Source organism: Panulirus ornatus, chromosome 42 (genome assembly GCF_036320965.1).
Source record: "Panulirus ornatus isolate Po-2019 chromosome 42, ASM3632096v1, whole genome shotgun sequence".
Taxonomy (NCBI): Eukaryota; Metazoa; Arthropoda; class Malacostraca; order Decapoda; family Palinuridae; genus Panulirus; species Panulirus ornatus.
In genome coordinates, this window is record NC_092265.1 from 5,209,620 (window position 1) to 5,237,500 (window position 27,881).

General features: G+C 47.7%; 1 protein-coding gene across 9 annotated transcripts in view; it reads right to left on the reverse strand.

The window, feature by feature from the left end:
- The window catches only part of LOC139761857 (uncharacterized), a 557,099-nt gene that overhangs the window by 414,552 nt on the left and 114,666 nt on the right, over positions 1 to 27,881 (reverse strand). For 5 of the 9 annotated variants that reach the window (XM_071686401.1, XM_071686397.1, XM_071686399.1 and 2 more), the window contains exon 3: positions 20,781 to 20,905. In XM_071686401.1, the coding sequence (XP_071542502.1) occupies positions 20,781 to 20,905 (125 nt within the window). Of the gene's footprint in view, positions 1 to 3,630; positions 7,186 to 20,779; positions 20,906 to 27,881 lie in introns of those variants that run through there. The other 4 variants (XM_071686404.1, XM_071686403.1, XM_071686402.1 and 1 more) reach the window with 2 other exon arrangements.

Here is a 27,881-nt window from a genome sequence, read left to right on the forward strand (position 1 = left end):
AACGTCGCGACGATCGCTAGAGAGAGAGAGAGAGAGAGAGAGAGAGAGAGAGAGAGAGAGAGAGAGAGAGAGAGAGAGAGAGAGCGCTGGGACCCACCCACAACCCCCCGCGCCCTCTACAATGTACTCCGGTGTGACGTCACGACTCCCGTTCACATCATACGCCGGCGTGACTTTACAAAATAGCCCCAATTACGCGTGAGAGAGGTCAACGAATGGAAATTATATCTTGGGTACAGTATGTAATGGCGTCTTGCCTGCCAAGGTCACCGGCGAAGCCGTGAGACATCATTACACACACACACACACATACGCGCGAGTATTGCTAGGCAACGAGTGCAAAAGAGTGCACGGCTGAGAATCCTGGTGCCACGGTGCGTGAACGCTACAGTGCACGGCGCTTGGCTATGCAAGACGAGGAGGCGTGGTGGGAGAGAGAGTTTCCTTGTCTTCATCAACACACAACGTCTGCTTGGACACATATAGAATCACCCACGCTCCTCTTCTCTTTAAAGTCTTCATGGCTATTATTTTTTTTTTTTTTTTTTTGGGTTTCATTCAGGTACAAGATGGTTTAACCCTATACATAGCTTGTTTACCCAATTTAGTGGTTAACCCACATGCATATCCTCCTGCACATGACGACCTGGTTTACCCAGAGTTCTGATTCACCCCACTTCACATTGTTTTACCCATGAAGAACAGCTTGTTTCACCCATAATGACCTCGGTACTCACAGCTTATTTCACCCATCAAAGATCTCGTTACAGCTTATTTACCCCATTAATGACCTCGTTACAGCCTATTTCACCCATCAAAGATCTCGTTACAGCTTATTTCACCCATAAAAACCACGTTACTCATAGCTTATTTCACCCATTAATGACCTCGTTGCTCACAGCTCTGGCTCACCCATGTATAACTGGATTCACCCATGTGGAGCCTGTAAAGTCATACTGAGATTTATGTTGACCATTGTACATCAATACAGCAACAGCTTCTGTTTTTCTTTACCTCACACAACTTTCTGTTATACCCATGCGAAGCTTGGCAGACCTGCTGACCTTCTGTTTATCCCTATAAAGTATGTTCTATTCACACGAGGCTCTTTAGTCATTATACGCCTTTTATTTCACTAAAGCAGAGTTTGCTTTACTGATGCAGAGGTCTATCAGGCGTGGAAAAAGTGACTCTCATTACCTATACACGTCTTGCTTTCAGCACACACACACACAGACAAACACACACACACACACACACACACACACACACACACACACACACACACACACAGCTTTGTTTCCTCAGACCACGGCTGTTTCCTCGAGAGAAAGCTTGAGCGGTCGAGTGAGACGTTAAGCCAGTCATGATATTGCTAGTTAATACTCAACTGCTTCGTCTCCCCAGACAAAACGTAATTCAGTCGATCAGAGCTCCCGCTCCCTCTGAAATTACTTTTCCGCCGATATGATCCGGCTTTCAAGCATGCCTTTAAATATTCATCATGTCCAATGAATAATCATGATCTATCTATAATTGATAACCTCGCCCATCTATAATTGATACCCTATCTCTGGGGATGGAGGACAGATTGGGTAGCGGGGAGTGGGGTGGGAGGTGGAAATTCCCCTCTCCTGCATTTGTCATAATCTAAAAGTACGACCAGAACATGGCAGCCGACTGGGGATTTATCCTCAAAGGATTAATTATCAAATACTAACGCCAGCTAAATGTCATCAAGGCGAAGTGGTGTAAAAGACGAAAGTATTTACCATCTCGTCTCTGTCCATATAGATTAGGAACGTATACTATTCCAGTCCTAAATAGCTACGATGTTACACCAATCTGGTTTGAAGTTACTTGGTTCTCCCGTTATACTCCTACAACACACAGACTGGCCACAGACCACTGGGCTCTCCTCCTGTTATCTGGTTCTCCATGTACCTAAGAGAGCAGATCGACCCCCTACCTCCTGTGTTCCTAGGGCGGCAGAGGGCGAGGTGAGGAGAAGGAGGAGGAGGGCACCGGTGGTGGTGGTGAGGAGGAGGAGAGGCCGCTGGTTATTTAACTCCCTCTCGTGACACGGGTCCAGCACGCTCCCGGCCCCTCATGTTGCCCACCTCTCACGAATACCCTACCATCACACACGAATATCCACTGAAACAGGCACAAGCACACTTACACACTTAGGCTGTGTGTGTGTGTGTGTGTGTGTGTGTGTGTGTGTGTGTGTGTGTGTGTGTGTGTGCAAACACAGGAGGAAAGAGAAAGTACTTATAAGATAAGAGACGAGGCAAAACGTGCGCAAAACAATACATGGAGTTCTCAGATCACCTCTGTAACCTAACTCATACATTAATGTCCATATGTAGGGTTATATATATATGTTCATTATATGTATTGTATATGTGTGCTTGTATCTGTAGCGAATATACGGGACCCCTCATCCCAACACTGGAACTTGCTAAATAACAATCTATAACTGTATATTCATACATACTCAAGTCTGTCGGGTGCCGTAATATCTTAAAACACGCTATAGCATGTGGGGTCGAGTGTCTGTTTATGTCTTGCCCAACGCTACAACATGTGGGGTTCAATGCCTGTAATGCCTTGCCCAACGCCACACCCTCTGAGCAGAAAAAAAAAAAAATGAAACCAACAAACTACTGGAAGGCACAAACAAGGCGATCTACAGTCCCTCTGTACTCTCACGACATGAGTATAAAAAACATCGCAGAATAACTTGGGTTATTTTGAGGAGGTTAAAGACGGCGAGAATGAGACATTACCAACCACGTGCGTGTGTGTGTGTGTGTGTGTGTGTGTGTGTGTGTGTGTGTGGGGAGGGAGGGGATAATATACAAGCAGTATTGCATCATGAGGAACGTCTCGACCGATCAACATGTCTTCGGGAAATGACGCAATCGAGACGCATGCCCAAATCCACTGAATGTAATCAATCGGGGGCAATGACGTAATCGAGGCAGAAGCCCAAATCCACTGAATCCAATCAATCGGGGGAAAAAACTGACGTGACGTTAACATCTACCATTCAATAGCGCCAAAGAACTCACGTATTCAACGCCAGGATGGGAAACAAAAAGACTACAGTGTAACGCGTATTTCCAGACATTATAAACCCCGTTTAAAAGAAAATGATGGCCATATATTTTCAGCAGGAGGGACATACGACACTGAGACTTATAAATAGGGACTTACTACACTGGGACTTACAAATAGGGACGTACTACATTGAGACTTATAAATTGGGACGTACTACATTAGGACTTATAAATAGGGACATACTACATTGGGACTTATAAATAGGGACATAATACACTGAGACTTACAAATAGGGACGTACTTCACTGGGACTTACAAACAGGGACGTACTACACTGAGACTTATAAATTGGGACGTACTACACTGGGACTTATAAATAGGGACATACTACACTGGTTAGGACTTTTAAATAACCACTTCCAGATGGCTGTGGTCGCGGGGAGTAATACACATCTGGCGATCAGTAAGAACCCCCAAGAATTACTGAGACATGAGAGGATGACGTGTGCCTCCTCTTACTGTCGCTAGCCTAACAATACCAACAACTTAACGAGCGACAATTACCTTTGTCAACGAACAATCTGGCTGGCTTCTTCGTCCCGCCACGGGTCCTCTCGGTCTCCATCTTTCTCTTGATCCGTCTCTCGTTCACTCTCGTTATCTCCTCCTCCTCCTCCTTCGTCTTCTTCGTCTCATCTTTATCACCGTTCGCCTTTGTCACCTTGTTCGCTCCACCCTCCAGGTAATCATTGTCGTTACCGTTCACTTCAGGAGGGATGGGTTTCCGTCCCTCCAGCTCGAGTTGTACTTGAGGTTCCTCCTCTCCCTCCATCTTGCACTCTCCCTCGAGATAGAGGTTCTTGTTCATATCTCCCTCCTCCTTCTCCACCTCGGCGGCCAGGACACTCATCGCACGCCCTTCTGCGGGATGCTGTTCGTCGTCGTCCCTGGATACTTTGCCGCCGCTGATCTTATTTTCGGTTTTCGTGCCATCGAGCGGTGGGCCGACATCGATCACCCGGCCTTCGATAATTGTTCTTCCGTCCTCTTCGTTAATACTGCGCACCTCACTGACGACACGCTCACCCTCCTTCGCGTTCTCGCTGTCATCCGCGCCGTGTTCATCCCTCACGACGTGGCTGTCGGCCATGGTTGGTTCATCCTTCAGGACGTGGGTGTCATCTGCGGCACACACGTCCTGCATGACGACGCTGACGTCCATGGCAGACTCATCCTTCATGACGTGGAGGTCATCCGCAGCACATCCGTCCTTCATGACGACGCTGTCGTCCATGGCAGACTCGTCCTTCACGATCTGGCTGTCATCTGCGGCTGACTCATCCCTCATGACGTGGCTGCTGTCATCCACAGCACACCCATCCTTCATGACGACGCTGGCATCCATAGCGGACTCATCCTTCACGACGTGGCTGTCAACCACGGCCGACTCATCATCCTTCATGACGTGGCTGTCACCTGTCACGTCATCTCTGTTGACGACGTGTTGGACGACGTCATTGTCTAGCACAACAACACCTCCTGACAGACCTGTCGCAGCAGCCAAGGAGGAGGACGTGTCCATGCTGCCGTCCCAAGGGAACACATCGCCACCCTCCACGTCCCCGTACAGCTTACAGTCCTCCGAGCCCTTCTCTGCCTCACACGACGCGTTGTGCTTACGCAGGCCTCCTTCCTCCCAGTCATCTTGGATGCTCTCACCGGGGCAGGTGAAGAGGTCGGCGACCATCGTCGCCTCATGAATAGCCCATCGTCCGTCGGTCTCATCACCCTCTTCCATTTCCTCGCATTTTTCCAGTCTTCGATCCTCAGTGGGACTCTTTACGGCTTCGAATGCAGGCTTTGCGCTGCCCGGCTGTTCCTTATCTACCATGCTGTCCCGTCCATCAATCAACAACTTGTCGCTGCTCACGTTTCCTGTTAAGTCAACATCGTCGACACCTATGTCTTCGGCCGCTCCTCCCAGATCCATTTCCCTCAGTTGCCTCACTACGCTCCTCACCGACTCGGCGCGCGAGGGATGCATGTCGGGCTGCGACACCCTGAGATGGGTCGGTCTCCGTGGATCCTTCACGGGTTTCGGCCCCCTGTCCTGAGGTCGACCCTTGGGGAGCCTGGCGCTGCCGGTCCGTTCCTGAAGCTCCTCGACCTTGGCGGAGCTGCTTAGGTGTTCCTTGATCGTCATCTTCTTCGGCTTTATCTCCGCATCGGAGTTGCTTCTCTCGGATTTCTTCCTCTTAGGAATAGCCTTAGTGTCCGCCTTGGTGTCCGCGCTCTTCTTTCTCACTCCTTCGTTCTCTCTGTTCCGTTCCCCGTCAGTTCTCCCCTTCTTCACAACGTCTCGATTTTCCCTCTTGCTGGGAGCATCGTGGCCGCTCCCTCTCATCCGGTTTTCGTTGGTCTTCTCCTTGATCACTTTTCCGTCCTTGAGTTTCGCTTTCAGTCCACTCATCTTCCTCAAGGTGGAGGCGGCATTCTTCTCGACGACGGGGGACGTTGTGCCCTTCGAAATCGGAGGAAGCCTGTCTGCATTCCTCAGTCGTGTCGGCGAGGCGATTTTCGAGGTCTGAGGTACCGTTCGTTTCGGTGACGACGCCGGAGAACTCGAGGTCGAAGTGGGCAGCTTGGACGGCAGGAGGGGCGAGGCCCGGCCGGAGAGGCTGGTGGGTGATCGTGACCCGGGAATCTGCGACAGCGGATGTGACCCGTGTCGGAGGAGATGCTGTGGGTGGACAGGTCTGGCCGGATGTGGCTGCTGGGGAGATGCGTGGTGGGGGGGATGTGCGTGCGAGGTAACCTTCGAGGCACTGGGGAGGCGTGGGGACGCCGGCGGATGGGTGGGAGGTATTTTGTACCAAGTGGCTGAGGGGGCATTCTTGACAGGCATGGTCGTTGTGACGCTGCTGAGGTCAAGGATTAATCTTGTAAAAAAAAAAAATACTTGGGGTTCTCCTACGTGGGACCCATCAAGGACAACTTTCCTGAGCTCTTTACAGCATTCCAAACACACCCAGTAATAACACCCTAAATAATAGCTTCATTTTATCCGTTTTCATTAAGCTCACGAGGACGACTTCCACACAGAGGGGCTACTTTATCCAGTCTCCAGGCCCTGCCGACAGTCGCCTCCTGGTGAGCCAACAAGAGACGAGGAGGAGGAGTAGGAGGAGAAGGATGAGGAGGAGGAGGAGTAGGGAGAGGAGGAGGGAAGGAACCTTCTACCTCCCTCACTGACCATCCATTCACCACGAGACCGACCAAGCCAACCACGCACTGCTGGTGAGCGGATCGCTTGAGTCATTCGAAAGAACAATGTCAGTTTCTGTCCTCGACGTTGTTGATCTTTCCACGGGTGGTGGCGGAGGAGGAGGCAGGCAGGCAGGGAGGGGGGGGAGGAAGGGAGGGCAGTGGTGTAGAGCAGAGGCGGTACTGGCGGTCACATTTGGCTGAGGGTGAGGTAGCTCGGGCGGTCCGCTAACGTTACACTCGCGTTTAATGTCTCCTTGTGTACACCGGTACTGGCTCCCAAGCGTCTCTTGCTGCTGCTGGTGTCCTCTTGTTTCACCAGGGTGGGTTCACAAGGCGCACCGACAGCCACCTACGATGGCCTGACCACCTTTCGTCTTTCCAGCGTGATCCTATTTGTCTATCCCGGAGACATACTCCTCAAGGTATCAGATTAATGGTGAACGACTCCAAACAACCACACTCTCCCCTAGTTTCTTTTCCCAATACTGTTTACGTTTTCCGATCACTCACTCGTTTTTCTCCAGAGCCAAACAATTTTCAACCAACGTATATTAATGACAACTTTTCTCCTTTTTTTCCTAAATTTTCCTCTACTGATTCAACCAGGTCGTAGTTACACTTGCAACGATTCGAAATGGTCTACATTTTTCACACACCATGGGGCTTGTAAACACCACAAGGGTTGTCGCACCTCCGGAATCGATCAACTATCAAATGAGATCATGCGAGGAACGAGTGTGAAACGCACGAGAACACGTGCATCCGCCGTGCCAGGCGAAGGCACCAACACATGCACGTGAGGGCGACCGGGGAGCGCACGTACAACGTCCTCTCCCTCCCACCTCCTGAGCTACACTGACCCGCCACTGGTGCACTCCCCGCTACGCCTCCCCCCATCACAACCAAGCCAGCTGCCACTTTTCTCTCTCTCTCTCTCTCTCTCTCTCTCTCTATATATATATATATATATATATATATATATATATATATATATATATACATATATATATATATATATATATATATATATATATATATATATATATATATATATATATATATATATATATATATATATATAAGGACTCTATCAATTTACAATACCACCATTTCTCTTCACCGATGATTACGGACTTGTTTTACCGCCCGAGGGAATGTGTATAAGACTTGAGCACAAACATAGGAGGATTAATCAAAGACCAGTACGTGCGGAGGGGAAACAAAACGTGCGATTAATTACTTTCCTGGTGGACCGCGTGTGTGTGTGTGTGTGTGTGTGTGTGTGTGTGTGTGTGTGTGTGTGTGTCGGAATGCATTCTCAATCCGAGACTCACTCTAGCACGGCGAGTTCCTCAAGTCACCTCCGAAGGCCTCTGATGTATTCATATAATCACGGGCGGATCAGCAGCTAATGTTCGATGATTGAGTTCGGGTAGAGAGAAGAAATTAATCAGCGTCACCGTAAACGGGTCAGGTCATGGGTCAGGCCATTATACCTGTACCGCCGTGCTCAATTAAGGACTGCACCGTCGTGCACAAGGGTCGTAAATAGTGCTAATGACGTTCAGTGAATTACCACACACACACACACACACACACATACATACACACACACACACACACACACACACACACACACACACACACAGTGTCTCCATGTTGCTTCAATCTTCCTTTCCAGCTGACAATATCGGGTACAATAACGCCCAGCGTTTTTAGCTATTGCCTCCGTTCCTCCCTCCCTCCCTAACGCGCCCACGCCCGCCCGCCACACCCATCAGGATCCCCAGCCAAGGAATACAGGAGAGGCCGCCCGTCCGCCCTGGTGGTGGGGTGTGTACATCAGTCCAGACACCAGGGGGCCATCCGACACAGTTAAACCAGTGCCTCCGGCCCATTACTCTGGTTAACCTCGCCGGACAAACTGTGTTTTCTGGTTAAAAAGGAGAAGGGTTATTGCTTGCGACACTGCAAAGCATTCTGTTGCTTCTCTCTCTCTCTCTCTCTCTCTCTCTCTCTCGATCGTACCCCCTACTTTACAAAAGGGTCTTCCGTAATCCCTAGTCTCCTTAACGTACCCTCCATTTCCCAAACTCCCCTGTTCTCTCTCTCTCTCTCTCTCTCTCTCTCTCTCTCTCTCTCTCTCTCTCTCTCTCTCTCTCTCTCTCTCTCTCTAAGACCGGGTCCGATGATAGTCCACGTCTCGTGAATACACCGAAATATTTCCCTTGAATGGTCTGGGGCAATCACCACATCCTGGACGAGGACCACTTTCCCACAGGGTCCTCAGCGGTTGCCATGATGTAGACGGGTCTACCCACTCCTTCATCCCTCACTGTCCGTACGGGATTCCTGACTCCAAGACGGGCTACCTCATTTCCCCAAGAGTGGTACTTAAAACCCCCTCCCCAAGGCTTCCTCAACGACCAACTACCTCGTACGTCCTATATGGTCGTCCACCAATCGGGTTTCCAGAATAAATACTCGAAACCTGTTACAGGAAGACTTGGCGAGTGACAGTAAACTAATAACCCCGTGCAATCCAAGCATCGGCTCCGCTCTGCATTAGATGATACTCACACACTTGGACGCTACGTCCCTGAGTGTCCGAAGAAAAAAGTCCGTGCTTTCCAGCCTGATCAGAACCTGGTGATAGAGACCTTGGCGATCTCTTTATCGACATCGACGATAAAGAGGATGTTCTCCAGCTACTGTATCCAAAGCTCGCTCTGCCCTGAGCTGTACCCTGCGTCACGTACCATATGTAACTGTAATGTCACAGTGTGTGTCCCCCGTGAATCATACGACTTACGTCTGACGTACCCCTGACTCCGTCTTGTATTACCACCCGTGCCAGTCCATTCTATGTACTGTGCGCCACATATGTGATGTACGCTGTCCTTCCTTTGTACTACCACCATCAGTAGATTCAGAGCGTTATCATGTACATTACCGAGTGTACTCAGTGTGCATGTGTGTGTGTGTGTGTGTGTGTGTGTGTGTGTGTATCCTACGTTGCCCAGCGATACGTACATCAAACCAATGCCATTAAAGCAGTTCCTCCTTGTCTTCCAAAGGGGCAAGGAACTTGGGGGTGTCCCACCCAACTTTGCCCCCCCCCCTTTCTGTCACCCTCCCATGTCGACGTAATTAAACCCCCTGTAGGCTTAAATGCATACCTCCACCTTGCCCTCCGATATAAGCCCTACATCTACACTATCATTTCAAGTCTTTGTCATCGTATACCTTGGCCATTGAACCTTAATTAAACCCTCTAAAACCACTAAAGATCAATCCTGATTGGTCGCGTGAAATCCGCGACTCAATAACTACCCATTTCCAGAGGAATCTAACACCATTCCTCGCCCCTGGACTGATTAAACCAACCACTTTCCAGGAGGTTCAATGTTGGACCGGCCTCACGAAACAGGCTCTTTATCGGGATCAACAAAGAGTCGAATCCCGGGTCTAGTTACAGGTTCGGCTCTGCTTTGTCGCGTCGTCTCGATTTTCCCCGTCCACGTCTGCGTCCATCACCAGGCAAAAATGTTTCGCCCCGCCTGAGCTGCTCTGCAACTGAGCCTTTCACACCTTCTGCAGGAGCAGCACGGCCGTTTGGGGGCCTGTTAGAGTGACTATATGTTAGACCCCCGAGGACAGTAATCGACGAGGGACGAAGCAGAAGTTGAAACAGGCGAGGACTTTCTCCGCACTGAGGCTTGGCTTTTGTTCGCTAAGACTAAGGGGGAAGTATGTATAGGTGCACCAAGGCCTACTGGACGGGATCCAGGAACACTCGGGGGTCACCGGAAGACGACGGCCCGGTCATGGCGAATGCACAATACATGCGTCAGTTGTATAAACCCACAGGAGGCCAGTTCTCCGCTGGGCATGGAACGCATGTCCTTGGCGTCCGTTCCTTCGCCGCTGCGACACATGTACGCGTAGTTCGCACCTTCTCCCTGAACCCTGCCCTTTAAAGGCTAACTTTACAGCATCTTCCTCGCTGGAATGTGGCTCACTTTAAGCAAAGATTCCCCTTTCATCAAAAGGAAAAACGTTTAATCAATTACGTATAAAAATCAATTATAATGAAAATCCTGCTACTATTACTACTAATATAATAATGATAATAATAATAATAATTATGATAATAGTAATGATAATAATAATAATGATAATAATAATAATACTATGTGTGTGTGTCTGTGATTGTGTGTGTGTGTGTGTGTCTGTGTCTGTGTGTGTCTGTTTGTCTATGTGTGTGTGTGTCTGTGTCTGTGTGTGTGTGTGTGTGTGTGTGTGTGTGTGTTATCAGGATGAGTCCTTCCTACACTACCAGGAACCATCTTCCCTGCCTCTCCTGGAGGCACGTGTTTCTTACCAGAAAACCGACCGGGAATTTCTCTTACTAAATGCAGCAGCAATTCTGATCACGGTGGCAGAAAATTACTTCTCTCTTTATATACTGTATGTTGTATTCTGTACACTGTATGTTGTATACTGTACACTGTATGTTGTATACTGTACACTGTATGTTGTATACTGTACACTGTATGTTGTATACTGGACGCTGTATACTGTACACTGTATGTTGTATACTGTACACTGTATGCTGTATACTGTACACTGTATGTTGTATACTGTACACTGTATGTTGTATACTGTACACTGTATGTTGTATACTGTACACTGTATGTTGTATACTGGACACTGTATGCTGTATACTGTACACTGTATGTTGTATACTGTACACTGTATGCTGTATACTGTATATTGCATACTGTATACTGTACATTGTATGCTGTATACTGTACACATAAGGCTGCATTCGGCACTAAACGACAGCTTGCGATGCAGAAGTTCTACATAAAACTTTTCTGACACATCATAATTCTGTGGCAACTGGTATCTACCTGAGAAATCTACCCCACTTTCTCATGATACCTGTTGAATAATCTACCCTCACTCCCCCATGGTCTCTACCTGAGAAATCTACCCCACTTTCCCATGATACCTGTTAAATAATTTACCCTCACTCCCCCATGGTCTCTACCTGAGAAATCTACCCCACTTTCCAATGATACCTGTTGAATAATCTACCCTCATTCTCCCACGGTATCTACTTGAGAAATCTACCCTTACACACACACACACACACACACACACACACACACACCTGATCCCCAAGCTCTCGTGGCTCATCCACAATACACCATGAGCGACCTGATACCCTGCTATAATGGTCCTCACTCAGTGGGAGTCACCCTCACTCTCTCCCACTGCAATGACCTCACCACCACAACTCAGTGAGTCACCTGGAGCGAATGGCCAGTTTCGATGATCAGCCCCACGTCACGCAACAGCAGAGCAAAACGGAGAACCTGGGGGTAGGCAAGACACAGAGTGGAGATAGGCGTAGCTATGGTGGTGGTGGTGGTGTGGTGGTGTGGTGGCGGTGGGAGTGGTGTGGTGGCGGTCATGGAAGGTCTTGGCTGCTCTCTCTCTCTCTCTCTCTCTCTCTCTCTCTCTCTCTCTCTCTCTCTCTCTCTCTCTCTCTCTCTCTCATTCCCTCCCCACATCCCCAAACCTCATGAAGGAGGGGAGCGCGCCCCCTCCGCAGCCGCCCGCCTCACCCAGGGCCACACGTCACCCCCCGTCCCTCCCCCGCAAGTAAGTACACCTCGGCCTCAAGCAGGGGCGGTACGTGCAAAATACTCGCTAACTAGTTCCGCAATTATGCGCAGTTGCTTCGGGGCGTTATCTAACACACACACACACACACACACACACACACACACACAAATATATATATATATATATATATATATATATATATATATATATATATATATATATATACATACATGTCATCGCTGGAGATTGTGGAGAAAGACTACTGCCCCCGTATCTCCAACGTTTGGATGGAGGCGAGTAAGGGAGACGGGAGCGGGGGGGAGGGCAGGAAATCCTTCCCTCCTGTATTACACTGAAAGAAGGTACAAAGAAGAGAGGCATATGTGGATCTTTTTTCCTCGAAGGCTGTCACCTGTTCCAGACGCTAACTCGCTCACTTGGGAAATAAACAAACGAGTACAAGAGAATATATATATATATATATATATATATATATATATATATATATATATATATATATATATATATATATATATATATATATTCTCCCCTCCGAAACTTTCCTCTACGAAGTTATGTGTGTAATCATTTCCTTCCTTCTACTTTCTCTTCTTAATTACGACAATTTATGATATATTTCTTTACTCCCTCGCCGGCATGAATCTCGCCCAACGGTTGAATTACTCGCCAACCGACCTCCTCAGTAATTATATGAAACCCGTTTATCAGAACTGAAAACTGTAATTACAAGAGGAGCGGATACAGTACCAGTCGGTGGTACTGTATCCGCTTCGGTAAAACGGGGCAGTCCGTCCCTGACTGTAGCCGGCTCTCAAGATACAAGGATCCACCCTGTACTCTACAGAATCTGCAGGTTACAGTAACTGCCAAAATGGTGTAAGTCACTCGTTAACGTAACGAGCTGCCGACACTGGGTAGTCTAGCCATTACTATCCTAGCCACATGACAGAACAATCCACCCGTTTGTGTACCCAGTTACAATTATCAAAATCATCCACCCATTACAATAACTAATTACGATGACGGAATAATCACCTCTGTTGTGTAGTTCGAGTTCTCAAGCCTTACAGATGGGAACCGCTTGTTACTTTTCGTGTTGCCAACACGCTCGCGTATATATATATATATATATATATATATATATATATATATATATATATATATATATAGATAGATAGATAGATAGATAGATAGATAGATAGATAGATAGCACCGCTATTATGTGATTCTTAAATAATTCATTATGAGTTAGCGTCGTCGCCTCCCGCTAGGTGGCCAGACCACCTGTTTTCTGCTTCCCCCAGTATTTCGTTTTCTCTATGATTCTTACGTTCGTCCTCTCGTCGCTTGGGATGAATGTCCGTAACTCTAACTAACAACATCATCTTTAGTGTCACGTTACCCACCATCCATGAGACTAATACACAAGTCCCCCCCGAAACGAATAGAAAAATTCTAAATTCTGACAGAGGGAAACACACCCATTTTCTTCGAGTTGCCAAGACATAAATAACGCCGCGGCCCCCAGCCGCTTGTGGTTGAGTTCGGGACGCCAAGACGTAAATAATGCCCCCGGACCACTCACGATCCCTCCGCTGTTCCTCCCCTGGAGGATACGACAATCGAGTGGATGAGGGACGTACTTGAGACAAGAAATATACCTGACTAATCATCTACGTGTTCTCGCGGAAGCAGGGGGCTCGACCAACTCAAAGGAACAGAAATCAAATACGAATTAAACGCTGGGATTGCCGACTGTATAAAGGCGAGTCAAGCGTAGGGAAGAGGAGGTTTAGAATGATATACGTACGGGAGAGCTTTTAGAGATGATATATATATCATACGTACGTAGGTCAAAGGGAGGAGGGATCGGGCTATGTCATGAACAGGTTCTCGGGATGATTACCGGACGAAGAGGGAAGGTTTAACATATGATAAGCATATCAGATAGGATAACAGACAGGGTTACACACACACACACACACACACACATACACACACACACACACACACACACACACACACACACACACACACACACCACTTGGGCCTACCATCTTCGCAGTAACTTTTCTCAATCCCAAACTTCTGGTCAGGGGTCAAAGAAGGGGGATATGGTCCCAGAGGTCACCAACCTCCCGTGGAGTTATAGGAACACACAACTCGCAGGTCATGAGAATGGGGGGAGGGGGTGTTGATGAGTCACACACGTCACTCCAAAGGGTTCTGACGGGAGTCGAAGCATCTACAGTCACAGGAGGTCACAGTCTCTCGGTCAGAGGAGTCTTTACAGGTCATAGTTCAGTGGGAGTTAGGGGGGGGGGGGTCTGTAACAGGTAATAGGTTCGAGGGGATCTTGTAATCTCACAGGTTACATGAGATTACACGTACATATCACAGGTCATACGGGGGAGTGGGGTTGCAGTCTCCCAGGTCACAACAGGTCAGAGGAGGATACAATCCCAAAGACGACAGGTCACTGGGGGGGTGGGTGTTACACACTTGCAGGTCACATGTCAAAGAAAGTAATTTTTTCTCATATATATATATATATATATATATATATATATATATATATATATATATATATATATATATATATATGAGATGTTTGAGGACAATGTGTGGTGTGAGGTGGTTTGATCGAGTAAGTAACGTAAGGGTAAGAGAGATGTGTGGAAATAAAAAGAGCGTGGTCGAGAGAGCAGAAGAGGGTGTTTTGAAATGGTTTGGGCACATGGAGAGAATGAGTGAGGAGAGATTGACCAAGAGGATATATGTGTCGGAGGTGGAGGGAACGAGGAGAAGAGGGAGACCAAATTGGAGGTGGAAAGATGGAGTGAAAAAGATTTTGTGTGATCGGGGCCTGAACATGCAGGAGGGTGAAAGGAGGGCAAGAAATAGAGTGAATTGGAGTCATGTGGTATACAGGGGTTGACGTGCTGTCAGTGGATTGAAGCAAGGCATGTGAAGCGTCTGGGGTAAACCATGGAAAGCTGTGTAGGTATGTATATTTGCGTGTCTGGACGTGTGTATGTACATGTGTATGGGGGGGGGGGGGTTGGGCCATTTCTTTCGTCTGTTTCCTTGCGCTACCTCGCAAACGCGGGAGACAGCGACAAAGTATAAAAAAAAAAAAAAAAAAAAAAAAATATATATATATATATATATATATATATATATATATATATATATATATATGAGTACCAAATTTACTATCCTGCCGTAAGGGAAGATGAACAGTTGGGTTGACTGTGGACAGACTCCCGCAACCAGAATTCGTACCTGTGCGCTAAGCCCCGAGAATGCGTTACCGTCACATTCTCGAGTCGTGAATCGTTAGAAAAAAAAAGGGTAAACATGTACCAACATAACAGGCAAACTACATATTAGAATAGAAAATATGAATATATATGTATGTAAACACTTCCATTCAACGAGCCGGGAAACCAGATTATATATGGAAAAAAAAGACAGATTGCAACACTAAGAGCAGCGAAACAAAACCACCAACACAGACACAACACTGTTTCTCTGCATGACAAGTGCAGGGAACTTTCCAGGCATTTCTTCCAATGAATCATCCCCCCACTCAGCTGTCCAGCACGGTTCCCGGGCCACTGGTAAAGTCTCTCTCTCTCTCTCTCTCTCTCTCTCTCTCTCTCTCTCTCTCTCTCTCTCTCTCTCTCTCTCTCTCTCTCTCTCTCTCACGTAATCATGGTCATGGGGAACTCATCACACACCAGGGACAACAGAATACCGCAGGACGAGGATCCCAAGTTTCCCCCAAGCGAAGCTATGTCAACCCCGTGTCTCTAGAGGGAGGTACGGGCGGGTAATTATCACTTACAATTTACACAGAATTGCGGTGTATTACACTTGTGTCGCCCCCGTCGCTTAACCTTACGTACACACACACACACACACACACACACACACACCAGCATGCCACAGGTACCCCATTCATCGACCAGCTGTGAGGCAGCTGCCATTCCACCGTCCGGGACTCGAACCCGTGACTGTGAAACTGGTGTGTCGCAACGCTAACCAACCGCACTACGGTGGCTCTTGTGCGTGTGTGTGTGTGTGTGTGTGTGTGTGTGTGTGTGTGTGTGTGTGTGGGACCAATCCCCCGGTATCATCCGTGCCGACACTTAAATCCCAGAGCATGAAGGGCCCAGCCACTTCAGCAACCTGATCCCCGGTGTTTACACTTCCCCGGCCAAACAACATCGTCAGGCTGGGTGAGGCGTTACCCCACCCCCCACAACACACACAAGGACCCCGCACTTAGAGCGAGGTCCTCCTCCTGCCGCCTCCTGCCTCAGGTTGCTACCCCAAGACGTATTCTACACAATCGCACGGTGCACCTATCCCCACCTCCCGTCCTACACGCATATACTTGCTCGTAGTTGTCCTTCAATTATTCTTTTTTACGACGAACTCCAGTGATGTTTTACGAGACTTTAACTCTTGATCACTCCCTCACCAACTCTAGTTTTCGATGGGCTTTTTAAATCCGCTCCTGGACAAGACCCCATCCTGAAAATTGATAAAGTTCCCCATTCACATCGCCTCTCGGGGTTTCGTGATACTCTCCGCCCATCCATCCAGCGAAATGCTTCGAAGCGACGCCACCCAACCTCCTCCCTCAGCCCCATCTGTGTATCACTCGCCGACGTGGAGTCTCCTCAGCGTCATGCTCTTGATCACGTTAAGTCCACGTTATCAGTTTATCCTCACTTCGAGATCTCATAATTTCACGTTCCAACCCGGACATCTGCAGCGCCTCCTGCAGCAACCATCGTGATGATGGGCACGTCTCGGGCAGGGAGCGGGAGGCCTCTGTAACCCACGATAAGGAGGGTGCTCTCCACGACTCCTTACGGTGAAATCCTCCCTCATTTCTCGTACATCTGCCAGACAACCCACCCATCTTTCTCTCTTTTTCATACCCTCTCCTCTTTCACTTCGCGTCCCTCCCTACAGTGCATTTTCTCCCTCACCTATCTCACTCCATTTCACTCTCCCCCATCTTTCCGTCCGGCCTCGACCTTGTATCTCATGTCCTTCCGACGCCCTTCCTCCCCTCCTCGTCCCGGCCCGTCCCACAAGCCTTCAGAGAACCCACCTCACCGCAGAGCCGCCCACGCTCCGCCCAGGACACAACAATATTGTCGTTCCCACGGTGGTGTCCCACCCCACCCGCCCTTCGGATCTCCCACGTTCATTTCACATGTCAGGAGGCCTTGCTGTGATCAGTGACCCCTTCCCTGCTGCACCACACTCACTCATCCTCGGCAATACCTCCCTCACTCCCACCTTGTTCATCTTGATGTTACGGACCCCACCCCTCAAAGAGAGGAATATAATGAGATGGGGCAGAACACCGCAGAAATTGCCGAGACTTAAGCACTTCCCGCGATCATATCTCTTCTTTTAAGCCTTGTCTCATTTCTGGTCTTTTTGACTTCCTCGTTTACCGCACGATCAAAACATAAGCATTACATGACCACTTCGTCCAGATGATGTCACATATATGGCGATCTCAAATAGCTAACCTATGTGAGTATGTATGACGATAAGGTCAAGTAATGACAGTGTAATCAGTCCCTCACGTCCTAACGAGTTCAGTGACACACTGGTATGGGAAAGTTTCCTGTACACACTCCACAAATATGAGTCTCCATGATTCCCCATCACCAAATTCCTCCAGTCTGTCCTCTCCATAATTCAAATCCTCCATTATCTGTACTTCACCATCTCTGAGAAGTGAGTGCTATAGCTACTGCTTCATGCACCATCCTGATTGCTCCTTCACTGTTGTCAGAATATCTGCTCCAAATGTGAGTGAGGTGTGTGTGTGTGTGTGTGTGTGTGTGTGTGTGTGTGTCCTGCGGCCGTGGGCCAGGCTCGCACAGTGTCTGGACTGTGAACTGGGGCAGAGAGAAAGACGGGCCCAGGGCCCCGCCTGGGGTTCCCCAGCAACCACCATACCCACAAGCAAAAGACACACACACACACACACACACACACACACACACACACACTACCGACACCCAGGTGTGTCCAGAGCCTGTCATGTCTAGCCCACACCACAGCACGTTGTCTAGTAACAAACAGTGACTGAACTAACTACATCCTGATTATATATATATATATATTATATATATATATATATATATATATATATATATATATATAGAGAGAGAGAGAGAGAGAGAGAGAGAGAGAGAGAGAGAGAGAGAGAGAGAGAGAGAGAGAACATATATCACTTTATGTAAGTGGTTTTGGGATGTTTAAACATCCAGTTCGTCATAAAGGGCACAATGACTATCAGGTTCCAGCCCTTTAAAAAAAGAAAAATCCCCAAATTGATCAATCCAAACACTCTTAATCACCCGCACCTCCTCCTTTATTACAACACTACTCAACTTGCCACAACATACAGTTAGTTGCATGGTAATAAAACCTTCCAGTTAATGATGTAATCTACTGCAATCTACTGGAAATAACCGCTCGAATAGACACCTACAATGTCACAAGATTACTACTGCTCTATCATGTATACAAATGAATACATATTGGTATGTACTGTCAAATCATGCATCTATTTTCTCTATGCGTTACAGGCTCAGGTCTGCTGTACAGGCTCAGGTCTGCTGTACAGGCTCAGGTCTGCTGTACAGGCTCTGTTCTGCTGTACAGGATCTGGTCTGCTGTACAGGCTCTGGTCTGCTGTACAGGCTCAGGTCTGCTGTACAGGCTCTGGTCTGCTGTACAGGCTCTGGTCTGCTGTACAGGCTCAGGTCTGCTGTACAGGCTCAGGTCTGCTGTACAGGCTCTGGTCTGCTGTACAGGCTCTGGTCTGCTGTACAGGCTCTGGTCTGCTGTACAGGCTCTGGTCTGCTGTACAGGCTCAGGTCTGCTGTACAGGATCTGGTCTGCTGTACAGGCTCAGGTCTGCAAGAACGACGGTACAATTTGGACGACCGTCCGCCGATGGCGAGGAAACTCGGGAATCCCCTGAGGGAGGAGGAGCACGAGGAGGAGGAGGCGGAGGAGGAGGAGGAGGCAACGCCCGATGGTGCAGAGGATCAATATCCTGGGGGTTGGCCCCGTGGGCCGCCCCCGTCCTCGAAACTTTGCCTGGCCATCCCTCCCGCCCTGGGGCGGGGAGAGGCGAGACAAGGCGACCTGGCGGCACCCTTGAGGGCTTCCCTCCTCCACCGGTGGTCGCTGGGAATTTTCCCCTCCCCCCCCTAAAATCCCAGGCGAAAAGATAATTATGCAAAGTTTAGCTTTTCACACACACACACACACACACACACACACACACACACACACACACACACACACACACGACACACGTTGGGGAAAACAGTGCCACGCCAGACGTATAACTAGAGGGCATGATTTTCCCCCTTCTGGGCGAACGGGGAAGGCTAGCAGTTCCGGATGGAAAATTTTGAGGATATCTTTCGACCCTACGAAGACATCACCGTACACATCGCCAGGTGAGACCGCAAGATGCCAAGTCTTCTCACAACCCTCGGCTCCCGCAGTGATGCCGTCCCACCACAACACACAGCAATGTGGCGCTAATCCCTTGTGTTTCAATGGCCAGTGGTTTACAAGTCTGTGCACCCCCAGTGCTCGTCCTGCGAGCGGTAGCGCAAAAGGATTACATGGAGGGGGTCACGAAGGGTAGGACTGGGAGGCGTCACGACCCCACAACACAAGAACAACGGACAATAACCAAGCAGTCTACCGTGGATGACGCAAGCCACTGCGTACGTCAGAACAATTTACGAAATGACACACGACACACGTGTTATCGTGTCATCTTATCAAACATATGGGGCGTTATCTCTTCTCATCGTGGGAAAACAAATGCTACTTTAAACACGCTCTTACCTGAAGTCAGATACAGCTGTCAAGGAATGTCCCCCCCCCCCCCCCTCCCAAACTTACGGAATCCTCCTATCTTTGAATCGAGCACTTGGGAGCACATATCACATACTACATTCTCCATTCTCGTCCTCAGAGTATGCTACGCTGGCTAACATACCTTCAACATACTTCAGCACTCTGTTGATAGCGCCACGCTTTCGATGTATCTTTCAGCACCCTACTGTATTACTGTATTGGTTTCTAGTGTATTGATCTCCCTCCCTTATGACTATCATGTTACCTGTTCAATCACAGAATCTGTTTCGCAGGTCTCCCAGTACAAGAGATCCCATGGATCTAATTCCCTACTGTAATATTCTTCTCCAATAATACCCATTCAGTATTTCTCTACGAATCAATACCATCATCCAATGGGGGAATAAGATTAGTCTAAATCTACAATCTATATCGACGGGAGAAAATGGGATGTGAGAAAAGAAGGGGTCACACAAGTGGTTCTCTATGCAAAAGACGAGAATTAAGATAAAAAGTGGATATTTTACTCTATGTTAAATACGAGTTATAAACTACACTAACACTCTACACCCACAGGAGAAAATGGGATGTGAGAGTATAAAAAAAGGGGGTTCACAGAAGTGGACCTTTTACTCTATGTAAAATACGAGTTACAGAGATAAACTACACTAACTCTATACACCCACTAGAGAAAATGGGATGCGAGAGGAAGATAAAGGGGGGTTTCCACAGAAGTGAATTTCTTATTCTAAATGAAATACGAGTTATCAAAAAAAAAAAAGGGTAAGAAGAACCCTCCTCCTCCTCCTCGAGAGAGAGAGAGAGAGAGAGAGTCGGTCGGTCTTCTTGCAGGTACTCACTGGATTTATGCGAAGCCTCCGAATGCTCCGGCGTGGAACCCCGGCTGCAGGTGCGCGCCGGGTCGGTGGGCAGTGAGTCCAGAGACGGAGCCCGGCTAGTGCGGTTACTGCGGATACTGGCGGAACTGCAACAACAACCAGGTAACCGCGTCATTAACATACCACCACCTCCTCCTCCTCCTCCTCCTCCTCCTCCTTCACCTCCTCGAGCTAAGGGGCGGCAACCACATATCAAAATGGGTCATGAAATGGGGACATCAACATGGGTCACTCATGGACACCAACCAGACATTAAATGGGGGTCACCAACCAGGCATTGAAATGGTTCATTAAGAGGCATTCACCAAACATCATCATGGGTCATTAAGGGGCACAAAACAAACATTAAATAAGGGCCACCAACCAGACATTGAAATGGGGCATTGATGGTCACCCAACCATACGTTAAAATGGGTCATTAAGAGGCAGCCACCATACATTATGATATACATACGAAGAAGCTGAGGGACAGCTATCAAAACATAGATTTCAAAATAATACTGGATACCTAAGACAATCCGAGAGAACTGTAGGACAAAATAAGATTAATCAAATGCTATTTCAAGCTAAATCTCTAAGGGACATGAAGAATTATAGAATCATAATCACTGTGCAAAACGTGATGAACATCTGGCTGTTTCCATCACACTAAAACCTGCGAAAATAATAATAATCATGAAAGATTAATGAGCAAATTCTGTTCTCCCCGTGTAAACACAAATAAAATTAATGAGCGTTTGAGCACGCGCCAAAAATAAATTGATTGTTTTGGATTCCTGTGCAATTTCAGATCTTAACGTAAGCCATGCGTAGAGTTCCCTCCGCTTTAATCATACTGCCGGAGCTGAAGAGAAAATAATCTCAAGATCAATTGTTCTAAGTGGCAGTAAGTGGAGGGAGGGAGAGGGAAGGGGAATGACCGAGAAGGATGGAGTGAAGGAAGTTTTGAGGTACCGGAGGGAAAGCTTGAACATTCAGCAGGGTGAGAGTTGTGCATGGGGAGAAAAAAAAAAAGAGAAATGGAACGATGTTGTATACGGGGGGTGACGTGCTGTGAATGGAATGTGATGCAGTCAGAAGAAGCCACGGCACAGGTTTGTAAGAGGGACGGCGGTTCGTATGGATATGATAACTGGCAGCATGAGTTGTGTACGAATTACTCCCGGTCAGGTCGGTTTACCGAGTGCGTTTAACAGAAAACGGAGCCCCACGAAACACGTACGAAGGCAAAAACTAGAAATATGAGGCACAATTCATCAGCTCTTAAACGATCAGGCCAAAACACTTTTGTGAGAAGCGGAAAGTGAGCGTGGATGTATGAACACAGACAAGGATGACGTCTCACTAACACATAACGAGCGAGAAGCCGCTGTAATTCTGAACACCTCTTTTGAAACCTGTGTTTGTGGAAGGCAATCATGGAGGAGAACCACCACCACCACGTCATGAAGTCCGAACCATCGGCGGTTTAGTCATGAGCCAAATGTTCAGCGTAGGATGTTGGAGAATGAACCGAGACAGGTTAATACACTGGTAAGTCACCAGGACACGACAGGATAAACCCGAAACTACTCCTTAAGGAGTATGAACTAGCAGGCAGGTCTTCGTACGTGGTATTTCGGAAGTCGGTAGAGGACAAGAGGAAGTGGAAAATAATACTTATACATAATGAGAGATGGAGGTTACAAGAGAACATGTTGAAGAGGAGATTGTACGGGGAAAACTTCAACATAACCTCGTGAGGAATGAAGGGATTAGAGAGAAAACTGAGAGATGGGGGAAGAAGGCAAGTCAGATGGCAGGAGGGAGGGAGGGGTTGAGCATACGAAAGATGGAAGGGAGTAAAGGGTAAGAAAGATGGAGGAGGGGGAGGGCGTTGAGGATAATTCTGATGGAAGGAAGTAAAGGGGTAAGACTGATGTAGAAGGAAGGCGTATAGGGTAAGACATATGGGAGTAAAGGGTAAGACTGATGGAGGAAGGGGAGGATGATGAGGGTAAGACTGACGGAAGGGAGTATAGGGTAAGCCTCTATGAGTGTTGATGAGTAAGGACACGAAACCAACAGAGGTGTGTATCAAAGCGTCCCTGGAGAACCAACAATGTTATGAGATCTGTGGGGCAAACTTTCGACCAGGTAGAAAATAATTCGTGATGCCGTACATGACATTCCTCCACCCACACCTTGTAAACTGCGTTCGAGCCTGGTGGTCCAACACACTACGTGGAGTATATCACTCGCTTATTTCCACTGTGTAGTAAAATCAAGTCCTGTATTAATCTCACCTTCAATCAAACCTACGTGTGGAGAAAGCAGATGTACGGCACAGAACGAATAACCCAACTGAACCCACGACAGAGCCGTGCCTGACAATGACTAAGTACCCTGCTCCTAGAGAAAAATATTACACGTATTCAGTGATCGTATTTAACACTTGGTGGTCACCTGCACAAGCTTGCAATCTGTAGCGTTACGTTCAGGTTCAACTGGAGTTATGAAACAGGGTTTGCGTATTAAGGCCGACGTCAGTCATCCACCAGTCATTTGCATATGTCACTATACCCACCCACATGCCACACACACGAATATAATATATACTATCGACTTCACAGTATATATTTGTCATTATTTTCTTATCGACATATTCCCAAACCTCATCAGCTTTGATAAGAAAATGTCAATGTTTAATATCATCATCTCTCTTCTGACCAAGACTAATTCTTTTTAAGAATATTGACAGCTAAAGTTTCGATATAATGTCAGATATATGGATGTCCTTACGTCTGGTTTGTGTCAACAGGTATCGTGAAAGTATGATCTTACAAGTTGATAAATAGGTTAGACAGTTTTTAATATTAAGGCGCAATCGGTTAAACACTTGAGAAATTGATATTTACTAAATACGAGGTATAAACTTCAGTTTATGTGTACTTTAGTGTCATATACAATACATTAGGATACCTTCCCAAACAGCCAGGTCCACAATTTTCTACGTAACGCTTTCGATCCGCACAGAAAATGGAAGTCCTTACAACGGAAACTCCTTCATTCTGACACGCAATGCTCAAATTCACCTCAAAGTTCATGATTAGGAGGAATTAACAGATCTAATACAGCTTCAAGCTGCCAAAGAAGGAAGTAATCTAAAAATCTAGCTACTATATGCACTGGCTTAGAGTGAATGAATTGAAGTTAGTGCAGTCTTTTAGTTACATTTACATACACGCAATCGCTAAAGAGTACAATGTCTCTATAAGTAAATATATGTCAAAATTTATGGGTAATTACTGTGAATAATTGCAAAATCAAGCAAACCATAATACCAGTGTACAAACATTTACTCCCAAGCAGAAAAGCCTAGTCGCCACTGATTCAACGTGTTTGATGTATAACACATCTCACCATACCGAACTCAAGGTCCGAGTATACGATGTGTTCAAGATTCGATGAACTGGTTGTTATAACTCGATATACGGCCTTGATGACCCCTGACAAGTCGAAGGCCCGAACTAAAGTTGTTCTGGAATATAACCAACCAACCAATCGGACGCCACTCTGAGAAGCAGGACTGGCGCGTAGCGTTCACCAGAGAGAGAGAGAGAGAGAGAGAGAGAGAGAGAGAGAGAGAGAGAGAGAGAGAGAGAGAGAGAGAGAGAGAGAGAGAGAGAGAAACGAAGATGTTCCCTGAGTTAAGAGAGTTGAGCTTAACAAGGGAAGGGCTTGAGTGCCTTAAACCTGCGCACCACGGAAGAGAGAGGACCAAGGGGTGGCCTAATCACAGCTTTCAAGTTTCCAAACTCCCCCCGATGGCGCAGACAGGAGAGAGTACTTCGAAAAACTGCTACGATACACCAGCAAGACGCCGTGACATGAAATCACACTAGACATTTGTTGGGAGAAAAGAGAAATGAACAGAAGTCCTTTTACAAGAACAGAAACTGAACGGAATAAGCTGTGATGAGATTGTGATTGTGGGAAGCGTACACGAGTCTCAAAAGCTGTGGCATTTGAGGGAGTTCACGGGATGACGTCGCACGGGTGGTGGGACACCTCCCCCTCCTGGACCGTACGAAAGGTAATTACACAATCACAGGAGACGAACGAAAACGTATTCAATTTTCAGTCGGAGGTTGCTGAAGATACCATTCTCGGAGTTGATGTGTATCTTATGTTTTTCTTTTTAAAGTATTACTTTAAGTAATGCTTCGATATGCATCAAGACTGCGGCCTTAAAGTATCCTAAAATGTGACTTTTAAGGATATGGCCTTTTAAAATGCTACCGCCATTGAAATCTTAAAGATGCGACCTTTAAAACATCGCTACATTAAAAAAAGACTAAGGGTCTGGCCTTTAAGTATGGCACTAACGGTAAGAAAAAAAAATTAAAGGTTTGTCCTTTAAATATCACCATCACCACCACACCAAGACACTGAGGGTCTGCCATATGACTTGCGTCATTAACAAACTGACAGTCCAACTTTATAGTAACAGCCCTACACACACACACACACACACACACACACACACACACACACACACACACACATATATGTATATATATATATATATATATATATATATATATATATATATATATATATCGTCACCATCAACATCCTTGGCCCACCCGACATCGCCACCACTGAGAAAAAACAAGGAACCTGGTCTTTTTGTCCCACTGCTGACGATTAAAGGTCTGGTCTTCCCAGTGCTACCGCCACTGGAAATTACGTTCCTGACCTTCAAGTACCAGGGGAGGATGACCAACCGATAAGACCAGAAATAAAGTTCTCGTTACGTCGGCTCAGCTGGAGGAAACAAGAGATGGGAGGGGAGCCCCGTGGGGACTTCGACACCTGGCCAAAGCTTCAGACCCTCGTCAAGGACAGTCCGCAATAATGAGGAAGGGATGTATGAACGAAGAAAATGAGGGTGATCGCGGAACCCGAAAGCCGAAGAAGTCCAACTTTTGTTTTGCATAATAAGAAAAGGTCAAATTAAATGATGAGGCGACTAAAAGGGGAGGGAGCGGAGGGGCTGGAAATCCTCCCCTCTTTTTTTTCCTTTTACAAAAAGAGGAACAGAGAAGGGGGCCAAGTGAAGATATTCCTTCCAAGGCTCAGTCCTCTGTTCTTAACGCTACCCCGCTAACGCAAGAAACGGCGAATATGTATGAATATACAGTGCAGTGGGAGTAAGGCGGTGGGCTTAGTGAAGGGAGGAGGTAGGGCGCGGTGGCAGGCCTGGGTCAGAGCCTGGTCGATACAACCACTGGTTACCATTGATCTGGTCGTCGTCATCTGACCTACAACACGACCTTCCTGACGAGGGAGGGTTGTGGATATGGTGCCCACTCACACCCTCAGGAGCACGTCGACCTGACACACTCACACAACAACAACTCCTACCCCCCCCCCCCCCCTCCTTGTACACAACCGGTGTAACGGCCTGGCTTTTGACCCCGACTCTCGAAGGTCAAGAGGTCAACTCATACAGACCAGGTCATCACGCCCGAGGGTCACATCGCCGTGCCCAAGGGGGGATACGAACGTTATTAAGACTACAACCACAACTACCTCCTCCACCACCGCCACCACCACTACCACAGTCCACCAGAACACCAACCATCACCACCACAATCAACCCACACCATCACCCGCCACCCAACAACACGTTCCCAACCACACCCATCACCACCACAGCCACACCTACCACCACCACCACCACAAACCTACCCACACCCACCACCACAACCACCACATCATCAACCACACCTACCCTCACGACCACCACCACCACCACATCGCCAACCACATCCACCACCACTCGAACCACCGACTCAATCGGCCACTACCAGTACACCAACACCAACACTTCTCCAACCATGACAACCGTTCACCATCACCGACATCGGCTCCCCACCACCTCAGCGGCATGAGGAAAGAGTGGCATGAATGAGGACAGCTGAGTCGCTGCTTCAGTCCCTGCGCACGATGTCCCGGACCACGACATGCCTCTGAACATTCAGGCCACGGTGGGGGTCTCCACGCCTGCTCGCCTCATGCAAACGACGGAGAAATGTGGGGAAAACACAAAATAATCCCCAAGAAACAATCAGCAACGGAAGGGGAAAGGGAAGAATGCGTTACCGTACGTGTGTACAACTCGCTAACGAGGGGAGAATACGTACAATACTCGTGTTCGTTACTTAACGAGTATGATAATACTCGCAGTCACGTGCCGGCCAAAGCCCCTGGTGAGCGCGGAGTTCACCAGGGCGGAGTGGGTGTGTCATTTCACCAGTCTAGACAAGTCTTTGTGTCGTCCTGTGGATGAAGGGGGCGCGTAGGTATAAATGTGTGTGTGCGTGTGTGTGTGTGTGTGTGTGTGTGTGTGTGTGTGTGTGTGTGTGTGTGTGTGTGTGTTAAATCTGTGACTGCTCTTTGTGTGTTACAAGGGGAGAGCTTTACACTTGTGCTGGCCCATTTCTTAATCTTGTGTATATATATGTACCATGTCTTTACGCTTATGCGCGCGCACACACACACACACACACACACACACACACACACACACACACACACACACACACACACACATACACACGCCTAAACAAGGTATCTAATCATCCACCAGATCGGAGGGAAAGGTGAACACTTAGTTGGGCTGTGGTCCGACTACCACGCCCAGGATTCGAACCGAAACGTTCCCGACCCAGGATGGGGCGGTGCTGACTCGGTCTGTTTGTGTGTGTGAGTGTGTGTGTGAGTGTGTGTGCGTGTGTGTGTGTGTGTGTGTGTGTGTGTCACTACGGCAGTACAAGTGTAACATCATGACGTCTTACTGTGATATCCGGCGTGTAAAGCATCTCTACGTATGTATATGTATCATATCATATTTGGCGACGTGCCCTGCCAGCGTCGTGCAACTCACCAACCACATACCTCAACCTTTCTCTTAATGTCGTCTCCCAACTTTTCACTGGCCTTCGGGTCATCCAACAGAGATTTCCTCTTTGTTCCCCTCCCCCCTTTTGGCCTCCTGCCTCCATGACTCCCTCT